This window comes from Lissotriton vulgaris, chromosome 3_1 (genome assembly GCF_964263255.1).
Source record: "Lissotriton vulgaris chromosome 3_1, aLisVul1.2, whole genome shotgun sequence".
Taxonomy (NCBI): domain Eukaryota; kingdom Metazoa; phylum Chordata; class Amphibia; order Caudata; family Salamandridae; genus Lissotriton; species Lissotriton vulgaris.
The window spans coordinates 670752814-670771190 of NC_141689.1; the positions used below are offsets into that span (position 1 = coordinate 670752814).

The 18377-nt window shown below is 46.6% G+C and overlaps 1 protein-coding gene across 17 annotated transcripts in view; it reads left to right on the forward strand.

The window, feature by feature from the left end:
- PPIP5K2 (diphosphoinositol pentakisphosphate kinase 2) overlaps positions 1 to 18377 on the forward strand; it is a 1400407-nt gene that overhangs the window by 711873 nt on the left and 670157 nt on the right. For all 17 annotated transcript variants that reach the window (XM_086960990.1, XM_086960983.1, XM_086960987.1 and 14 more), the window contains exon 18: positions 7220 to 7361. In XM_086960990.1, coding sequence (XP_086817116.1) covers positions 7220 to 7361 — 142 coding nt within the window. The remainder of the gene's footprint in view (positions 1 to 7219; positions 7362 to 18377) is intronic.

The following is an 18377-nucleotide window of genomic DNA, read 5'->3' on the forward strand; positions in this document are numbered from 1 at the left end:
CAAGTGCAACATGCCAGATGGCATATGCGGGCTCTGCAGTGGGACCTGAAGTTCCAGTGGGCGCAGCGTCAGGGCGACCTGTCCGATCATGTCCAGATCTCGGAGGGCACTGCACGACAATTGCAGTGGTTGGCTCACAAATCGCGATTGTGTCAATCTCAGATCCCTCTTCCTTCCCCAACCGAAGCACACAGTGGTGATAGATGCCTCCCTCCTGGGATGGGGAGGCCTCTTGGGAGAAGCTGAGGTCAGAGGCCTCTGGTCTCAGGGGGAGTCCCGGCTCCCCATCAACCTTTTGGAGCTTCGGGTGATCCGACTTGCACTGAAAACATTCCTTCCCTCTGTCTGGGATAGTGTAGTGTAGGTGTTTAAGGACAACACCAGCCCCATGTGGTATTGCAACAAACAGGGCGGGGTGGGGTCCTGAACCCTATGTCAGGAGGCTCTGCGCCTCTGGACATGGCTGGAACATCAAAGCATTACCTTGGTGGTTCAACACCTGGCAGGTTCTCTGAACGCCAGGGTGGACGAACTCAGCCATTGGTGCTTGATGGATCACGAATAGCATCTGAACTCGGAATGGCCCAAGGTCTCTTTCGGCATTGGGGAGAGCCTTGGTTAGATCTATTCACCACTGAAGAGAACGCGCAATGTCATCAATTCTGCGCGTTGGAATGTCCAAGGCGGCACTCGCTCGGTGGCGCTTTTCGCCGCTAGTGGAGTTGTGGTCTATTGTACACCTTTCTGCCTATACCACTTCTGCCCAGAGTGCTCAAGAAGATTCGGCGCGACCGCGCCCAAGTCATCCTTGTGGCTCTGGATTGCGCATGAAGATACTGGTATCCCGAGCCACTCAGCATGGCGGTCGATCCCCTGATCCGACTGCCTCTTCGAGAGGATCTTCTGTTGCAGCAGCAGATAACGGTCCTCAGTGCCCGGTTGTTAACCGTTTCCTGAAAGGCATTATGCACACTTTTCCTCATGTGCCGTTCATAATGCCTCAATGGGACTTAGACCTTGTCTTGACATATCCGATGTGCGCTTCCTTCGAGCCCCTTCATAACTATCCTTTACGTCTTCTCACTCACAAGATGGCTTTCCTGGTAGCTATCACCTCTGCCAGAAGAGTGAGTGAGCTCCAGGCTCTTTCTTCCAAACCTCCTTTCCTTCTGTTCATCCGAACAACGCGGTTTTAAGGACCCATCCTTCTTTCTTCCCAATGGTTGTCATGCCCTTCCACATCGGGCAGACCATCACTTTGCCCACCTTCTTTCCACATCCGCATCATTTAAAAGAGGAAGAGAGGCTCCACCGTCTGGACCCAAAACGTGCGCTCTCGTTCTATCTGAAGCGCACACAACAGTTCCGGGTGGATGGCCAACTCTTTGTTGGCTACGTGGGCGCCAAAAAAGGTCGGGCCGTGCACAAGCGCACCATCTCTCAGTGGGTTGTTCTGTGCATAAAAGCATGTTACTCGTTGGCAAAGAAGGAGCCTCCTGTGGGGCTACGTGCCCATTCTACCCGGGCAATGGCAGCCACTACTGCTTTGGGACGCGGCGTTGCCTTGCAGGACATTTGTCAGGCAGCTATGTGGGCCTCGCTGCACACGTTTACCAAGCATTATTGTCTTGACAGTCAAGTCCAGAGAGATGGCTTATTTTGCCGTTGTGTTCTCCGTGTTTTTCCGGTGTAATCTTGTTTGCAGACCCACCACCGTGGTTGGTATAGCTAAGGTAAGGAATCTAGCACTAACATGTCTCTTTCAGATGCACAAGTTACTAATTGTGTAACAATATATCTGTAAGAGACATTAGTTAGTGACCGGATCCTTACCACCCCCACCCATCCTCCCCGTTCTGCGAACTGATTTCTAGGGTTAAGGTCATCCCTTTCAGGGCCCTAGTTTTATGGCATCAGTGGTCAGTTTCTTGCATGGCTCTGTGTCCCTGGCGCTGAAAGTCGTGTATAGACTGACGTCAGTGCACATGGGTGGTGCCTAAGTAGTCTCTGTGACGTCATCTCAGTGGACGCGGAGCCGGTATAATGCCACCTACCGACACGCAGACGTACTGCTGACGAAAAACTTTCTGGATCCAGTCTGACACCTGGGGATATTCTAAGGTAAGGAATCTATCACTAACTAATGTTACACAAGTAGTAACTTGTGCAATGATGTCCTGAGTTCTAGGAAGATTATGGGCAAATTTGGAACAGCCTGCAAAAACCAACAATACCTCACTGTTCTGGAGTACAGGAAATACTCCTTTTTTCAAGTCCAGCCGTGGTCCTGTCTTAACATCTTTCGTTCCCCCGCAGGCTTGGGTCGGTCACTTAGGGGGTATTTTTGCTCAAATAAACACTAAGGAAGCGACTCCATCCTTATTGGTATCATCTAAGTTTAATGTGAACCCCTCTAGTAGTTTGTGTCTGGTAGTTACCCTGGATGAAGTTCTTGACTCATTGGATAAGTGTGTTAAAGAAAAATCCCCGTGGACCTGATGAGGTACCGGTGGACGCATTCCTAGGTTTGATTGAAATGTAGGCCCCAATACGTACACACATTTTTAATAAAGCAGGTAGGGGTAATTTCCCTTCTTCCTGGGCTAAGTCGGTTATGGTGCCCAAATTTAAGAAGGACAATAAAGCAGATCTAAAGTGCTACCATCTCATTTTTCCTCCTTGACAAAACTCATGTGGAAGGTTGTTTAAAGAGCTTAGAGGACTTGGCAGTAACTAATTCCATCTTGTCTAAAGCTCAGTATGGATTCAGGAAGTCACTTGAGACAGTGGAGCAATGCCTAAACCTTGAACTCCCGATTAGGAAGTATACAAGAGTCAAAGCAGGATCGTTCCATCTGTCTTTCGCCGATCTTTCTAGTGCATTCGATTTAGTAGTCCACTCACTTTTATGGCACATACTGCTCACTTATGGGGCTGCCTCAGAGATAGTTTGCTTTCTTCCACACTTATATGAGAACCTCTCAGCAAAAGTGTGGTTTGGCCCAAATGGGGGAGTTAACACCTCCTTTTAGAATTAGGTGAGGCATCCGCCAGGGATGTGTACTGCCTACCTCTTTATTTATAAACAGGCTCAATGACACTTTACAGGCCTTGCAGACTGATGCTCCAATGGTTGCTGGTCACTCGGTACCTGTACTCCTTCATGCAGACTATGCTGTCCTTATTTCAAGGGCTGCGGTCAACTCCAGAGATTATTGGATTCCTTTGCAGATTTTATGGCATCTAGGAAATCAATAATCAATAAGTACAAACTTTCATAATTGGCTGAGGGAAAATACCCAAGAATGTAAGATCTTTTTGTCTGACGGGTCCAGATTGTATAGGTAACAGCATTTTGCTATTTGAGTTGTTATTCATCTCCAAAGCCTCCTGAACAGACCATGTACTCAATGCCAGGCTGCAGATAAACAGAGCCTACGAGGGAGTTTTCAGATTTTGCAGTAAACTAAGCATCTGACCCATTAAAGAGATAGTCTCAACTTTCAAGGCAAATGCCCCATCTGCAGCAACCTATGGTGGAGGGGTTTGGGTTACGCAGACACTAAGTCCTTGCAGATTGAGGAAAATACATTTCTAAGTTATAATGCATCAATGTAGGGTTGGGGAGCCCATTTGCAGAAACTAACAACTAGAGGCTTCAGGTTAGACACAGAGGAGACACCATATCATGGAGCTACGGGCTATAAGACTATGCCTTCAATTGTTCCTCCCAAGGGTACTGGTACAAGCCGTCCTCATCAAGGCAAACCACATGGCCTCAATATAGTAGGACATAAATGAAGTGCTCACACTGGATTGTTTACCGGAGGTGACACTAAGGGGAATAAAGAACATTTATAAGATCACGAACTTGGTAATGAAAAGTACACCAAAAGAAAGAAATCTAGTTTATTTCCCAATTATTGGCCAACAGGTTCCAGAAACTGGCAAATACTGAGAGGCCCAATGCAAACCCATTACGATGTCTACTGCTAAAGGCTAGATCGCTAGTAAAACATAGCACAGAGTGTGCAGTACTTATGGAGGATCACAACATAAACGCCTCAGGGCCCGATCTGGTTAAAGCCACAACACCCGGTTTCCTATGCCACACCCAGAATAGGCCCATTAAGAGGGGTGGGGGATTAGGAGCAATTTATCATAGATCCTTAAATGCTGCCTTTCAAACAGCTTCTAATTCAGCATGCAATGCAGTTTCCTTTAGCTTTCGCTTTTCCCTTAATTATTCCTTCAAGGTAATTTTACTGTATATATCACCAGGACCTAGGAACACGTTTCTAACCACGGTCGGAACCATGTTAGAGGATGGACTCTGCTCCGATTCATTCACCATTCTTGGTGATTTTAACTTTTATTTAGAAACAACTACTGACGCTGACACAGCTGTACTTATTGATAGTGATGAACAGCACCGATTTAATTCAGCATGTTCAAGGTCCCACTTATGTGGCTGAGTGAGCTAAAGAACGGTGATGGATTAAACCCAGATCAGTTGACTGGGGGTGAGTGTTTGTATTGTCAACACTCCGTCCATCATCCCCTTTGGTTTTTCTTTGTTCGCCCTAAGTTGGCAGGGTATGCTCAGATCTGAGTCCCTTGCTCACTTCGCCACAGGATTCAAGGAAGCCCGGCTGAAGACGGCTGTAATGCCAGAAACCGGTCCTGGGAAGCTTGATTCCGGTCCAGGGAAGTCATGGCTTGGCAGTTCAGGCTGGACTGTTCCCATGAGGCACAGGGTCAGACTGATTTGCATATGGCCATGTCTGAACTGGGGCAGCGGAGTAAACTAAAGAAAAGTGATGGATTAAACCCAGATCAGTTGACTATGGGTGAGTGTTTGTAATGTCAACGATCCGTTCATCATCCCCTTTGGTTTTTCTTTGTTCGCCCTAAGTTGGCATGGTATGCTCAGACGTGAGTCCCTTGCTCACTTTGCCACTGGATTCAAGCAAGCCCGTCTGAAGACGGCTGTAATGCCAGAAACTGGTCCTGGGAAGCTTGATTCCGGTCCAGGGAAGACATGGCTTGGCAGTTCAGGCTGGACTGTTCCCATGAGGCACAGGGTCAGACTGATTTGCATATGGCCATGTCTGAACTGGGGTGGCGGAGTGGCGGTGATGGATTAAACCCAGATCAGTTGACTGGGGGTGAGTGTTTGTATTGTCAACGCTCCGTCCATCATCCCCTTTGGTTTTTGCAAGGTAAGAGAGAGCCTTGTCCCCTGTCCTCGACTTTCTAACTTGGGGGTATTTGATTGCAGTAGGTCAGAAGAACGGAGAGTTCTACGTGGGGTATTGAATACGATTTTCCGTTTGAGAAACTCTGGCCCGGTCCCATACAGGGCTTTCTGGGTAACGAGTAAGGTCTTGAAGATTACTCTTTTCCTTACTGGGAGCCAATGAACGCTCCTCAGAAAGTGGGACACATGCGCTTTCCGTGGAAGCTCAAAGATGGTACGGGGCAGCTGCATTCTGAACAAGCTGAAGTCTGTCCAGCAGATAGCTAGGCATGCCAAGATAGAGACCATTCCCATAGTCCAACCGGGATTTAATCGGGGCTTGAGTTACCTGTTGTCTGGCGCCCTTGATAGAAAAAAAAAACATTTTCGCAAGAGATGTAGCCGGAAAAAATAGGTGCTCACCACCGCATTGACTTGGGCACGTAAAAGCAGCTGGTTGTCAATTAAGAACCCCTGATTTTTCACCTCTGAGTTGTTGTTCGCCATGGGGGCTGGTGCGTCAGCTGGCCAAGAGACTTGCAGCGGTGTCTTAGCACCCTTGCTAAAGAAGAGAAACTCTGTCTTCCTGGCATTACATTTCAGCTGATTCACAGCCATCCACCCAAACCGCCGAAAGGCAGGCACTGATAGACAACCCAGGATATGGCTGCTTATTCTTCCATGTAAATAACAGCTGCATGTCATTGACGTACGTCACAATTTTAGCCCCCAGTGAGTCTGCCAGCGTGGCAAGGGGTGTGAGGTAGTTGTTAGACAGGGTCGGTCTCAAAGCCGAACCTTGCGGGAGCCCAATCTTCAACTAGCGCGTGGCGGCAGAGTAAGGATGGCACCAGACCTCCCCCCATCCCCTCAAGGAAGGATGCCATCCATTTCCAGGCTTGATCCCTGATGTCAATAATGTGGAGCCGAGACAGAAGGATATGGTGTGAGAACGTGTCGAAAGCGGACGATAAGTCTAACAAGACCAACAGTTCTCTCTCACCTGCCTGCAGGCTCAGCCGAATGGAGTCGGCTACCTCCAAAAGGGCAGTTTCCATATCATGATAAGGTCGAAAACCAGACTGGCTAGGATGAAGTAGGCAGTACATTTCAAGGAAGGAGTATAGTTGCTGATTAACATGTTTCTCCAAGATTTTAGGAAAGGCCGGGAGAAGAGAGATGTGTCTATAGTTGGCAGGATCCGAAGGGTTAGCCTTCGCCTTTTTTAACAAAGGAATGGCCTTTGCTTGTTTCCATTTAAAAGGAACCGTGGCAGATGAAAGGGAGGAATTCAATAGCTGGTTCATAGATGGATTTATGGCTTCCACTCCCAGGACTAGAAGCGGGCGTGGTCCAACGGAGAACCCGACTTAAGGCCGTTTAAGGCCCAAAGAGAATCAAAGAGGTTTAAGGAACTGGTCACTGAGGGAGGGTATGCAATGGTAAGGTGTGCTCTGATCATTGCCCCTTTCTAAAACAGGACCTGAAGTAACACAGGTGGAGGGAGGCTGGCCTGGATAGAAAATATTTTTTCTTGTAAGATTGAGGTAAGCGTCTCGCACCATTCCTCAGAAGGCGGTAACTCGATGGAGCCCGCTTCGGGCGCAGAGAAAGATTTTACAATTTAAAAAATGTCTTTCGAATGATTACCTGCCTTTAGAATGTTGGCCTCAAAGTAGTTTTTTTTGGCTAGTTTAATCTCTGGTAGCATCTGAGCACTGATTAATTGTCAGTTTTGGCCACTGGACAGTAGTTCATCCTCCATACTCTCTCTTTCTGTTAACACGCTAATTTAGATGCTTTCAGCGACTATGTGAACCATGGGCTAGGCACTTTAGATTGCTGCTGGTTAGTACTATTTGTGGGTTGGGGATGATGACACCTCAGTGTATAAACACTTTATGTAAAAGTTATAAGAAAAAGGCATTTAATCAAAAACAGTTCATGCATTATTTTATTTTATTTTATTTCCATTTACAGCTTACTCCAACTGGAAGCATGTCTTTGATTAAATCTATGCAAGTAATAAAAAATCCAGTGAAAACGTGTGACAAAGTTTACTCTTTGATTCAAAGTTTAACTTCACAGATCAGACAACGAATGGAGGATCCAAAATCAGCAGGTACATTGAAACCTTATTTGATAGTTTTAATGGTAAATTGCATGTCCTTGCCATGTGTAAATCTAATCTCTCTGTCCATGGTAAGAGTTTAGTACTTCTGTGAAGACGAGTCAAAGCGTAAAGTTGCATCACTCATGAATGTATTGTCTAATGGAACCCTGCTATCAGAGCTGTTAACCAATAACAAAGCCTAGCGTCATTCAGTGTGAATGACAGGGCATGGCTTGATGAGGGGCAGTGCCAGGTCCTGTGCTATCAATAACTAAGCGACCGAACAACTACCCAAGCACAGAAACCCATGCTGGTACCAACGGAAGGTAAGTTTTACAAAACTCACTCTCATAAAACATTAACTTTAGCCAGAGTTTCACCTTGCCTTATTTGCGTTAAATCTGTTCAGTTGTTATTTAGAAATGTGCGTTCAAAAAGGTATGAGTGGTCATCAGAGGGTTTAAAGGGAAAAGTGTTTTGTATATATGTACTGTTAATTGGATCCTACAAGGATTATATACATTTGAAAAAGATCTCACTGAAAAAGGAGATTTTTTTAACTCCTTTGTTCATTGTATTACCTGTGTATCCTTGGAGGATTTAACGATCTGGACAATCTGATTGGCTGGAAGTAAGTGAAATATTTTTTTACGGCAGCCATTACAAGGTGCCAAGCACTGAAGCCAGTCTTATGAACAATAGCCACACAACAGTGCCTATGGGCGTAAGCTGCCAAAGGTGTATTCTGGGAGGTTCCGGAGAGGCAAATACTGCCCGAATGAAACAAAATAATTAAAGAATCCAACTGTTTTCTCTGCAGCTTGCCTACCCAGTTTCAGGTCTCAGATCTGCAAATTCGTTGGAAGACCTGCATTTTTTTTGGATAAACTCAATATCCTTGCTTTATTTTAGTTTTACAAATCATGAGAACATTTTAAAACACTGAAGAAAACTCACAGTGCAACTATGCATGGCAAAGACTATGTAGAACCTTTACTGTTCACTCCGGGTCTGGCTCATCATGCAGCTTGTGCTAGGCCTTTTACCCAGAGCTTGTAGAGCATGGTCAAAGTCTGTGCACATCTGCTTACACAGTTTGTACCTCGTTTAGATTCACATGCTTTGCATTATCCCTCCATCAGGTGTTTATGGTTTTGAAATATTTTGAGTGTCTTAAAGTGTTTTCTTTTGTGCATCGATTATTGGCAAAGTCTGTTTTGTGGAGTGTAGGCCAACACTGCCCTTGTGTGTTAACTTCATCTTCAGGATTTATTTCAAGATTTGATTTCAGAAGCAAAAAATATTGTTATAATATCAAGATTATATGTAGGAGAGGACGCACCTTTCTGAGAATGGAGGTATCCCTGAGAAGATCAGCTTGTTTTAGGAGCTTGAACCTTTCTGAGAATGGAGGTATCCCTGAGAAGATCAGCTTGTTTTAGGAGCTTGAACTTAAGAGGGTCAGATAATATATGTTTAGCTTTTTGGTATGATTCTTACATGCCTTCGGGACCTTCACTATAGGGGACAAGGAAAACACTTGTTTTAAGTTTTATCGAAGTGTCACCAAACATTTGCTCAAACAGATGGTCACAAACTCTTTAATCTCTGCATACCAACTGACCATAAGTCAAATACCTACAAGGCCAGCACTCACTTTAAATCTAAAACTCTGAAAAAGAGAAACACAGCAGTTGCTGCAGTATATGATGGTCCAGGCAAAGGAGCAGAGTTTAGCCATATTCACCTGTCAAGTAGAGAGGACTCTGTCACCTTTGCGGGGACAGAGTAGGCACAAAGATAGATGATTTATGACTTGAAGACATTCTGATAGATTTCTAACAGCAGATTCCTTACATTGTGAATATTCCCCAGGCATCAGACTGGATTCTGAAACATTTTAGCTGTACCTCTGTGTGCTGGTAGGTGGCGTCCTGTGGTCCTGTGGCTCCGACCCTATGCTGTTCGCCCCAGAAGTGATGCACTGAACTGCATATAGGTGCCGTTTGCTGCAACAGTTCCTTTTTTTCCATGCCATCAGACACAGATCCATAGAAAATGTCTCCTCCCAAGACTACAGGGTTTAAATCGTTAGGTACTGTTGCAAGCAAATGTCTGTGACAGACCTCCATTAGGTGTGCTTTTGGTGCCTGGGCTTGGAACATTACTCCAAGACCTACAGTGACTGAATCATAAGGCGATTGGGGGACTGTGATGTGGAGCGCTACATCGCCAACTACTGAAAAACTCCACAATATGATTGGCCAAAGTGAAGGTCCTGATTCTGATCTCGAAGTTGTTACCACGGCTGATCATCCTTACGGTCTAAGTCTTCTGGTGCGTTGAAGACATATTATAAAAAGTCCAAGCAGAACTGTGCTCCTTCCCACCACTCTCGAAATACAGTAGCAGTTGTGAGAGTATCAATATCCGCTCATTTTCTCTCCTGAAGCGGTTCCTCATACCGGAGCATCCCAAATTGCCGAGGCTGTTGGCAATGCCTCAGCAATTTGACAAATTCCATTAAGCCATGCTCTTTTTCACATTACTGGCTCCCTCCAGCACGCCTTCAGGCCCTAAAGAACTGTGAGAACCTCCACCTAGGACTCTGCCATCGTGTCCTCCCTCTGCACTGTCTCCATTGCCGACTTTGACCCTAGTGCCACGACTGACAGCTGACCCTGGACCAGATGCTGACACTGGATAACAAAGTGCACTCTTTTATGCTTTCCAACTCCGAGTGGTAGCTCCTTGACCTTGACTGATGCTTCTCACTGATCCTCCTAGGCCACAGCTTTTGGGCAACCCTCCTTGCCTCTAGGTAGGGCTTAAGCTCTGCATATTTTATTTGGAATGTATTCTGACAATGATGCCTATAATGCTGGGGATACATTTTCCCAACCATATACGATGCCAACTGGTACGAGGACCATCAGGGCGCCAGTGGCCTGCACCCTTGTCCAGACACTGGGCAGATTTCGCCCCTGTACCCTGCTATGAAAGACAGCTCCACCTTTGCAATTTTCATGCAAAGTGCAACCCAGGTTCTCAACCTTCAGTTTCCAACTATGAAGATAAAGGCTAAGGTCCTTAAGGAGGGCAAACAAATACTGAGCTGGTGCTCCTGTTCAGTGGCGTCACTAGGGGGGTGCGGGGGTGCGGACCGCACCGGGTGACACCCTGACATGGGGTGACACCATCCATCTGGTTAGGCTGTGTATGTAACACAGCTCAGTCTGCGGCCGGCAGGAGCTTAATGATGTAAATGAAAGCAATTCACTTTCAAACCATCACGTGAAAAACACCACAAGCAAGCACAAAAAAAAATTATCGCAGTGCAGAGATCGAGGTGCTAAACTGATTGGGCATATATAAGTCAAAGAAAAACACTGCTCGGGTATAAAAACAGTTTTCTGGGAACGGAAGAGGTTACTTGAAATGAGAGGGTTCGGTATTGCTAGTCACGGAATTCAGGCAGACAATGGACTGAAATTTCCCAGAAAGCTCCCAAGATTGAAATTCCCACAGACAAAAACAGATGACAAATTCCAAGTAATACCGTAGTTAAAAGAAATCGCTTTCTGTAATATCGGCTGTGTTTCGCAGTGCCCCGGGGTGCAGGCGGAGGGGGAGGGATAATGCAGGCAGAGAGGGAGATGGTGCAGGCAGAGGGAGAGATGGTGCAGGTGGAGGGTGAGATGTTGCAGGCAGAGGGAGAGATGGTGCAGGCAGAGGGAGAGATGGTGCAGGTGGAGGGAGAGATGGTGCAGGCGGAAGGAGAGATGGTACAGGCAGAGGGATATATGGTGCAGGCGGAGGGGAGATGGTGGAGGCAGAGGGAGAGATGGTGCAGGCAGAGAGGATATGGTGCAGGCAGAAGGAGAGATGGTGCAGGCAGAGGGAGAGATGGTGCAGGCGGAGGGAGAGATGGTCCCGGTGGAGGGGCGATGGTGTGGACACAGGGAGAGATGGTACGACCAGAGGGGGGATGGTGCAGGCAGAGAGGAGATGGTACAGGCAAAGGGTGAGATGGTGTAGGCTGAGGGAAAGATGGTGCAGGCAGGGGGTGAAATTGTTTAGGTGGAGGGGAGATTGTGCGGACAGAGGGAGTGATGGTGCAGACAGAGGGGACATGGTGCAGGCAGAGGGTGAGTTGGTCCATCCGGTAAGTTGTGAGGGGGTGACACCATGAGTTACCCGCACCGGGTGACAACAACCCTAGTGACGCCACTGCTTCTGTTTAATGAAGCCTTCACAGTCAGTCTTCTTTGGGTTTGGGTAAAGCCTGTGCCAGACGTCCACTGAACAGGCAGATAGTGCAGCCTCAATGTCCAGCCTTTTGGGATCTGGTCTTTTTGACCCCACACCCCCCAAGCCTGAGAGCCTAGTCATGCAGGTTTTAAAAAACGAGATAAATCCTAATGCTTTCCCTACCACTTCTCCAGATAGGGAGTCAAAATGTATCCAAACCTTCAGGAAGTGCATGTTGTCTTCTGTAAGTTTTGCACTGCGCTTTGTTAGCGTCAGCTGCCTCTCAGTGTGTAAAACTGACGCCCTTAGGGATTTTATTGCATAAGCCTTACCTGGTGTTTCTGAAAACGTGGCTATCCTGGATGACCGTTACGCAGGTAGATTTACCATCTGCTGTGGATTGGACACCACAGATTGCCTACACAGTTTGCCTAGCCATGGCTAGTGGTCCACAGGATGAGGTTTATGGTTTTTTTGGCACCATTCAGTCCATGTTAATGGACATGCCCTTAGATAGCTCTCACCTTTTTGGTGAGAAGGCAGATTTAGCCCTTGGGCGTTTTAAGGATTGCAGGGTCACGCAAGCTCCTTAGGTCTAAACACCCGCCACATCAGCTGGATTAACAGTCTTGCCCTATCCTTGGTTATCGTAGGGATTTCCACTATTGCCATTAAATTCTCTGCAAATGTGGAAGCCGATAACTTCGGACAAGAGGGTCCTACAAATTGTTCCTCGGGGTTACACCATTTCTGGTCACCCAGCTGCACTTTCTACCATCCTCATAACAGCTGACGGAAGACCATTTGCCACTTTTTGAGCAGGAAGTGCAGGCTCTTGTGGCCAAAGGAGTCTTTGATAGGGTGGCAGCTTAAGAAGGCGGCTGTGGTTAATGTTACTCATGCTACTTTCTGATGCAGGAGGAGGACTTGTATTAATTGTATTGTATTGTATTAAAATTTATGAAGCGCATAGCTGCCCCAGCAAAGGTTCGTCCCAGCGCTAGACGACATAAAGAATGAGGGCTGCAGGAAAAGCAGAACCTAGATTAGAGGGAAAGGTACGTTTTAATAGCCTTACGAAAGATCAGATAGTTATCCAGACATCAGATGTGTGCTGGGATAGAATTCCAGAGCTTGGCTGCTAGGAGTCGAAAGGACCATCTGCCTAAGGGCACCTGCCTCACCCGAGGAACGATTGCCAGGTGCTGGCCCATGGAACGAAGGTGGCGAGCAGGAATGTAGGTAGAAATCAGGTTTGCCAGGATACTCTGTGAAGAAGAATTCATCATTTTAAAAGCTGTACAGAGAGATTTAAACTCGATACGCCTAGTCACCGGAAGCCAGTGGATTCGGCGAATGGCGTTGGACGTGGAACATATTCTGGAAAGGCCCAAAAGAGTTCTGGCAGCCACATTTTTAACCCTCTGGAGCCATAAGATTTCAGCCTCATTAGCCCCCAGGTACAAAGAATTGGCATAATCTAGCCGAAACATGATGGTAGCCTGGATGATCACCTGACGGGTGGCAGGGTCAAAAAATCCTAACAGCATCAGACCAAAACAGGTGCCCACAACTTTTTTGGTATGGACCTGAAAAGTGAGGGCTGAATCATACATCCAGATTTTTTTCCACCTGTATCGGGGTGGGTGCACATCCCTAAGACGGTGGCCACCAACGTTTGCTCCACAGCTCACGATCTTTCCCCACCAGCAAGATCTCAGATTTGCTAGCATTGAGCTGGTGACAGTTAGCTGACAACCACTCCGCAACAGCTGTGAGATCGCTCCGGAACTGAAAAGCCTCCTGCGTGTATTCGTCCGGCATCTAAAGCTGCCCACAGATGTTTGGTTACAGCTAGGAGAGCAGACTCCGTGCTGAGGCCAGAACGAAAACCAATCTGAGAGGCATCAAGCAAGGTGTTTTTTTCCAGAAATTCTGCAGGATGGAGTTAGTATAGGCTTCAATAATCTTGGACACCCACAGCAGGAGAGTGATGGGACGAAAGTTCTCTGGTTTGGTGGGGTCCTAAGAAGGTGTTTTTAGCAAAGGGATCACCCTGGTGTATTTCCAAGCCCTTTGAACAGCTCCCCTAGACAGGGACGTATTAATCAGCTGGCTGTAATAAGCAGAAGCAAGGATTTCAGAGGTTGACCAGGCTTAAGCGGATCTGTAGGAGAACCCAATTTAATCCTGCTGCAGAGCCTATGCAATTTCTCCTGAGAGATCGATGGAAAGACAGAGAGAGAGTACAGGTAGTGGGAGGTCTCAGAGTAGAGTCTGAATTACCCAAAATTGGGGGAATGTCTTGTAGATGCTTTCTACCTTCTCGATAAAGAAGGTGGCAAGATCCTCACACTGTTGATCAGATGTGACCAAGGGCGCTGATGGTGATCCTCCGGTTTTAAGATTGTTGAGTATAGTAAAAATACTTTTAGCAGGATTGCCGCTGTTCCTGATTACTTTCCTTAAAGACAAGGGGACCCTATAAGGTAACCAAGGATCTAGGGTATCAGTTTTAAGGAAAACAGTGTTCCTTGCTGTAGGAAAAAATTAAGCATAAACAATAAATATAGAACGGAATCAATTCTATATATTCTATCCAGTCGGATAGTATCCGAGAATTACAGTAATGGACAAAGAGTGACAAAGTGGCAGTTTACATTAAAAAAAAAAAAAAACAGTCCGGCGAAACAGAAAAGGTCGCTTGTTCTCAATTGTACATGGTAGGACAAGCATGATAAGTAGAAACAACTGTAACACATATTAATAAAATTTTTGTATGCACGGTGTTTTAAAGGTAGACGGCGTTTCGAACCCATTCATAGAATAACTAGGTTCATCATCGGGACAGTGATACTGTCAGCCTGAAGAAACAATTATAAACAACTTTACAAAAAACATAGAGTTTTGGGAAAAGGAGGAAAAGAGAGGGTCATCGATATCAAATGATGATCAGAACAGCTCATCGGTATGGGGGCGTTGACTGTGAGGGCAGAGAGATTGGAGAACACTGGGTCTAACAAATGGCCTGGAGAATAGTGGTGCCAGTGACCAGTTTAAGCAAGTGACAAGCAGCAAGATCAGCTAGAAAACTGCCCGTTTCGACATCTAGAGAGCTCTCCAAGTGTAGATTCAGGTCACCAAGAACACTAAAATTAGTAGATCTCATGGCCAGAGCGTTAACTGCATCAGCAAGTGCTGCCCTAAACTCTTTAGATGGTCCAGGAGGGCGATACACCAACACTCCAGACAAAGTGTAGTTGGTGTTAAAGGAAATGCCAAAACGTGCGAACTCACACCCAGCCAAGTCCATTTTAACGAAGGTACAGGTGTAGCAGGATTTAAAAATAACTGCGCCGCCACCTCTCGTTTCTCTATCGAGGGTTAGAATACTAAAGCCTTGAGGAAGTGCCAGACCTGGTTCAGCCACCATGTCAGATAAATCCAAGTCTCAGTGAAAAAAAGAGTGTCCGGAGATTCACCCTGCAGAAGATCATACACATCACAAAGTGCTTTGCTAAGGACGGCAGTTGAGACTTAAAAGTGTAATAGAATGCCTAGAGGGAGTTGGGGCTGAAAGGGAAAAAGTAGTCGAACTAGAATTGTATTGACATTTTATGCAGCAGAACGGGCACTCTACAGAATTCCATAACAAGCTCCTACAGGGACTGACCTATTTCCTAATAGCCTGAAGGTCTCCCCCTGAGTAACATAGCCTATCTTCCAAAACACCGACAGCATGTCTGGCGATGTCCGGGCGCAGACGGGCTTCGCCTTAGGCGCGCCTTCATCCTATTTTAGACCTCCATCCTCGCACTACCATCCTGCAGAAAGATAAATTCAAGATGCTGGCATGGCCTATGTGTTGTGTGCCGTAGACGCTAGAGACTGGATGGTAGCACTTTACCTGCCGGGTGCTTATTCCTACACTCCCGCCCCCCTCCTGCAGGATTACCGTCAGTTTGCGGTAAGCAGGAGCATTTCCTGTGCACTGTGCTCCCTTTTGGCCTCACCAGTGCCACTCAGGTGTTAACTAAAGTGATGGCAGTGATTGCAGCATATATTCAGAGGTTAGGGGTGAAAGTCCTTCCCCAACCTCAACAACTGGTTGCTAAAGGCAGGTTCACCCCAGGAAGTCTCACACACCTCTAGACTACGGGTAACCTCCTAAAATCATTTCGGCTCTCAATAGACATGACGAAGACACACCTCACTGTTTCATAGACACTCCCCTTCATCAAAGCCATTCTGTACATGGTGCATTTTTGTGCATTCACCTTGGAGCGGAGAGTCCAGGACATTCGGGTTAAGATACTGATTGTTTAACCTCTGTCTTGGATTTCAGTGGAGATAACTGAGGCTGCTGGGACTTAAGGCCTTTTGCATCCTGTTGGGCAAGCACGCCTTATGGCATATGCAGGCCATGCAGTGCAATCTGAAGTTCCAGTGGGCACAGCATCATGGGGACTTCTCAGACCTCCTCCAGATTTCAGAGGAAATTGCAACAGTCATGCAGTGGTAGATGCTGAACTGCGATTTGGTCAGTGGCAGACCCCTCCCCTAGACCACCCAAGGGTAACAGTAGTGACCGATGTACCGCTTCTGGTTTGGAGCAGCACTTGGGAGATGTGAAGATCCAGATCATCCGGTCTCTGGCTCACTCCGAGCTCATCATCAACATGATGGAGTTGTGGGCCATCTGCTTGATTTTGAAGTCCTTTCTGCCGTGCATCGGAGGCTGATGCAGGTTCTCACTGACAACACCACTGTCATGTGGTATTGTAACAAACAGGGTAAGGTGGGTTTGTGGACCTTGTGCCATAAGGCACTGCGCCTCTGAACATTTTTGGAAGACAAGGGGATTTTTCTGGTGTGGTGGTACACCACCTTTCAAACTTTAAACGCCAGAACAGATAAACTCAGGTGCTGATGCCTAGCAGATCATGAGTGGCAGTTACATCGAAAGGCTGTGTAAGGTCTCTTCCTTGAATAGGGAGAACCTTGCTTGACTTTATCTTTTTGCCACCACTGAGAATGCAAAGTGTTAGCACTTCTGCGTATCAGACTTTGTAAGGCACTTTTCTCTCTCGCTCTTTCTCCCTCCCTCCCTCTACCTCCCTCTCTTTCTTTCTCCCTCTCTCTCTTTCTCCCTCTCCCTGAGATTCGTTCCTCCTAGAGTGGAACCCTAGACTCCTATACGCCTTTCCTTTAATACCTTTTCTAAATAAGATCAGGAACAAACTTGTCCAAGTCATCCTTCTAGCACCGTATTGGCACAGAGACTGTGGTATCCAGAACTCCTAGGCATGAGCACCTGTCCACTGATCAGGCTCCTGCAATGGGAGGCTCTTTTGTTGCAGCAACAAGGCAGGGTCCTGCTCCTGGGTCTATATAAACTTTGCTGAGACAACTGACTGCATTCAACCTCCCTGCTGAGATTGTAGCTGTCATCTTGGTAGCCATGCTTCCCTCTGCAAAATCGTTTAAAGCCATGCCGAAGGGACTAGTTTGTGATTTTGTGCAGTACTTGATCGATTGATCCACTTCAAGCCAAGCTATGCGAAGTGTTGGTTTTTATGTTGTTCTTAGCCCAGAATGACCTTGCTTTGGGCACAGTCAAGGAATACCTGACGGCTCTTTTGGCTTTTTTGAAATTGCTGGATCAGCCCTCTTTGTTTAAATCACCAGTTGTAAAGCATTTCTTGAAAGGCTTGTGACATTTGTTTCCACCCTCTCCCTTTATCATGCTCCAGGGTCATATTAACTTGGTCATCACCTTCCTAATGTGTACTTGTTAGATCTGGCATCTTTTGGCTTGGTTTTCCCTGTCTTTTTGCCTCTGACCTCTTGCTTTTGACTATGTGCTGATTTTTGTTTTTGCTGGCTTTAGGAATCTGAGCACTTCACCAATGCTGGCCAGTGCTAAAGGGCAAGTGTTCAATGTCTAAAATGTAATGGCGTTTGGTTTCTCCATAACTGGCATATTTGATTTGCTAAGTAATTCTGTATTACAGTGCACCAGGCTTGCCCAAGGCCTGTAAATCAAAGGCTCCTAGTGGGCCTACAGCACTGATTGTGCCACCCACACGAGTAGCCTTGCAAACATGTCTCTGACCTGCCACTGCAATGTGGGTGCATTTTTAATCTGCCATTTCGACCTGGCAGATGCACCCACTTGCCATGCCCAAACCTTCCCTTTTATTGCATGTAAGGTACCTCTAAGGTAGGCCCAAGGTACCCCGATCGGCGGGGGCAGTGTATTTAAAAGGTAGGACATGTACTGTAGTGAAATACTGCTCATTTAGTTTTTCACGACTGCAAGACCTACCTTTACCATAGGTTAGCATTGGAGCTGCCTTGTAACATCTGACAAGTGTATCTTCCATTTTGGAGCTGATAGAAAATTGGAGTTTGGGGGTCTCTGGTGAACAACCAAAAAAGACAGCTGTTGGTGAAGTTGGTTTTCAAATTGCAGGTCTGAAAATGCCACTTTTTAAAAGTTGGCATTTTCTTACTTCAGCCATTCTGTGCCTCTGCCTGTCTCTGAATACACATCTGGGTTAGGTTGACAATTGGGCTGTTTGTGCAGTCACACTGGACAATCACACAAAGGGAACTGCGGTGTGTCCTGCATATCCTGATGGCCCATCAGGAGGTTGATGGGTCTTCCTGGGCTAGAGTGGTGGGAGGAGTTGATATTGACACCCAAATTGGGCTGTGCCTATCCTCACACAAAGAAGTCTCCACCACCCGTATTGTGTCTGGAGCCAGGGC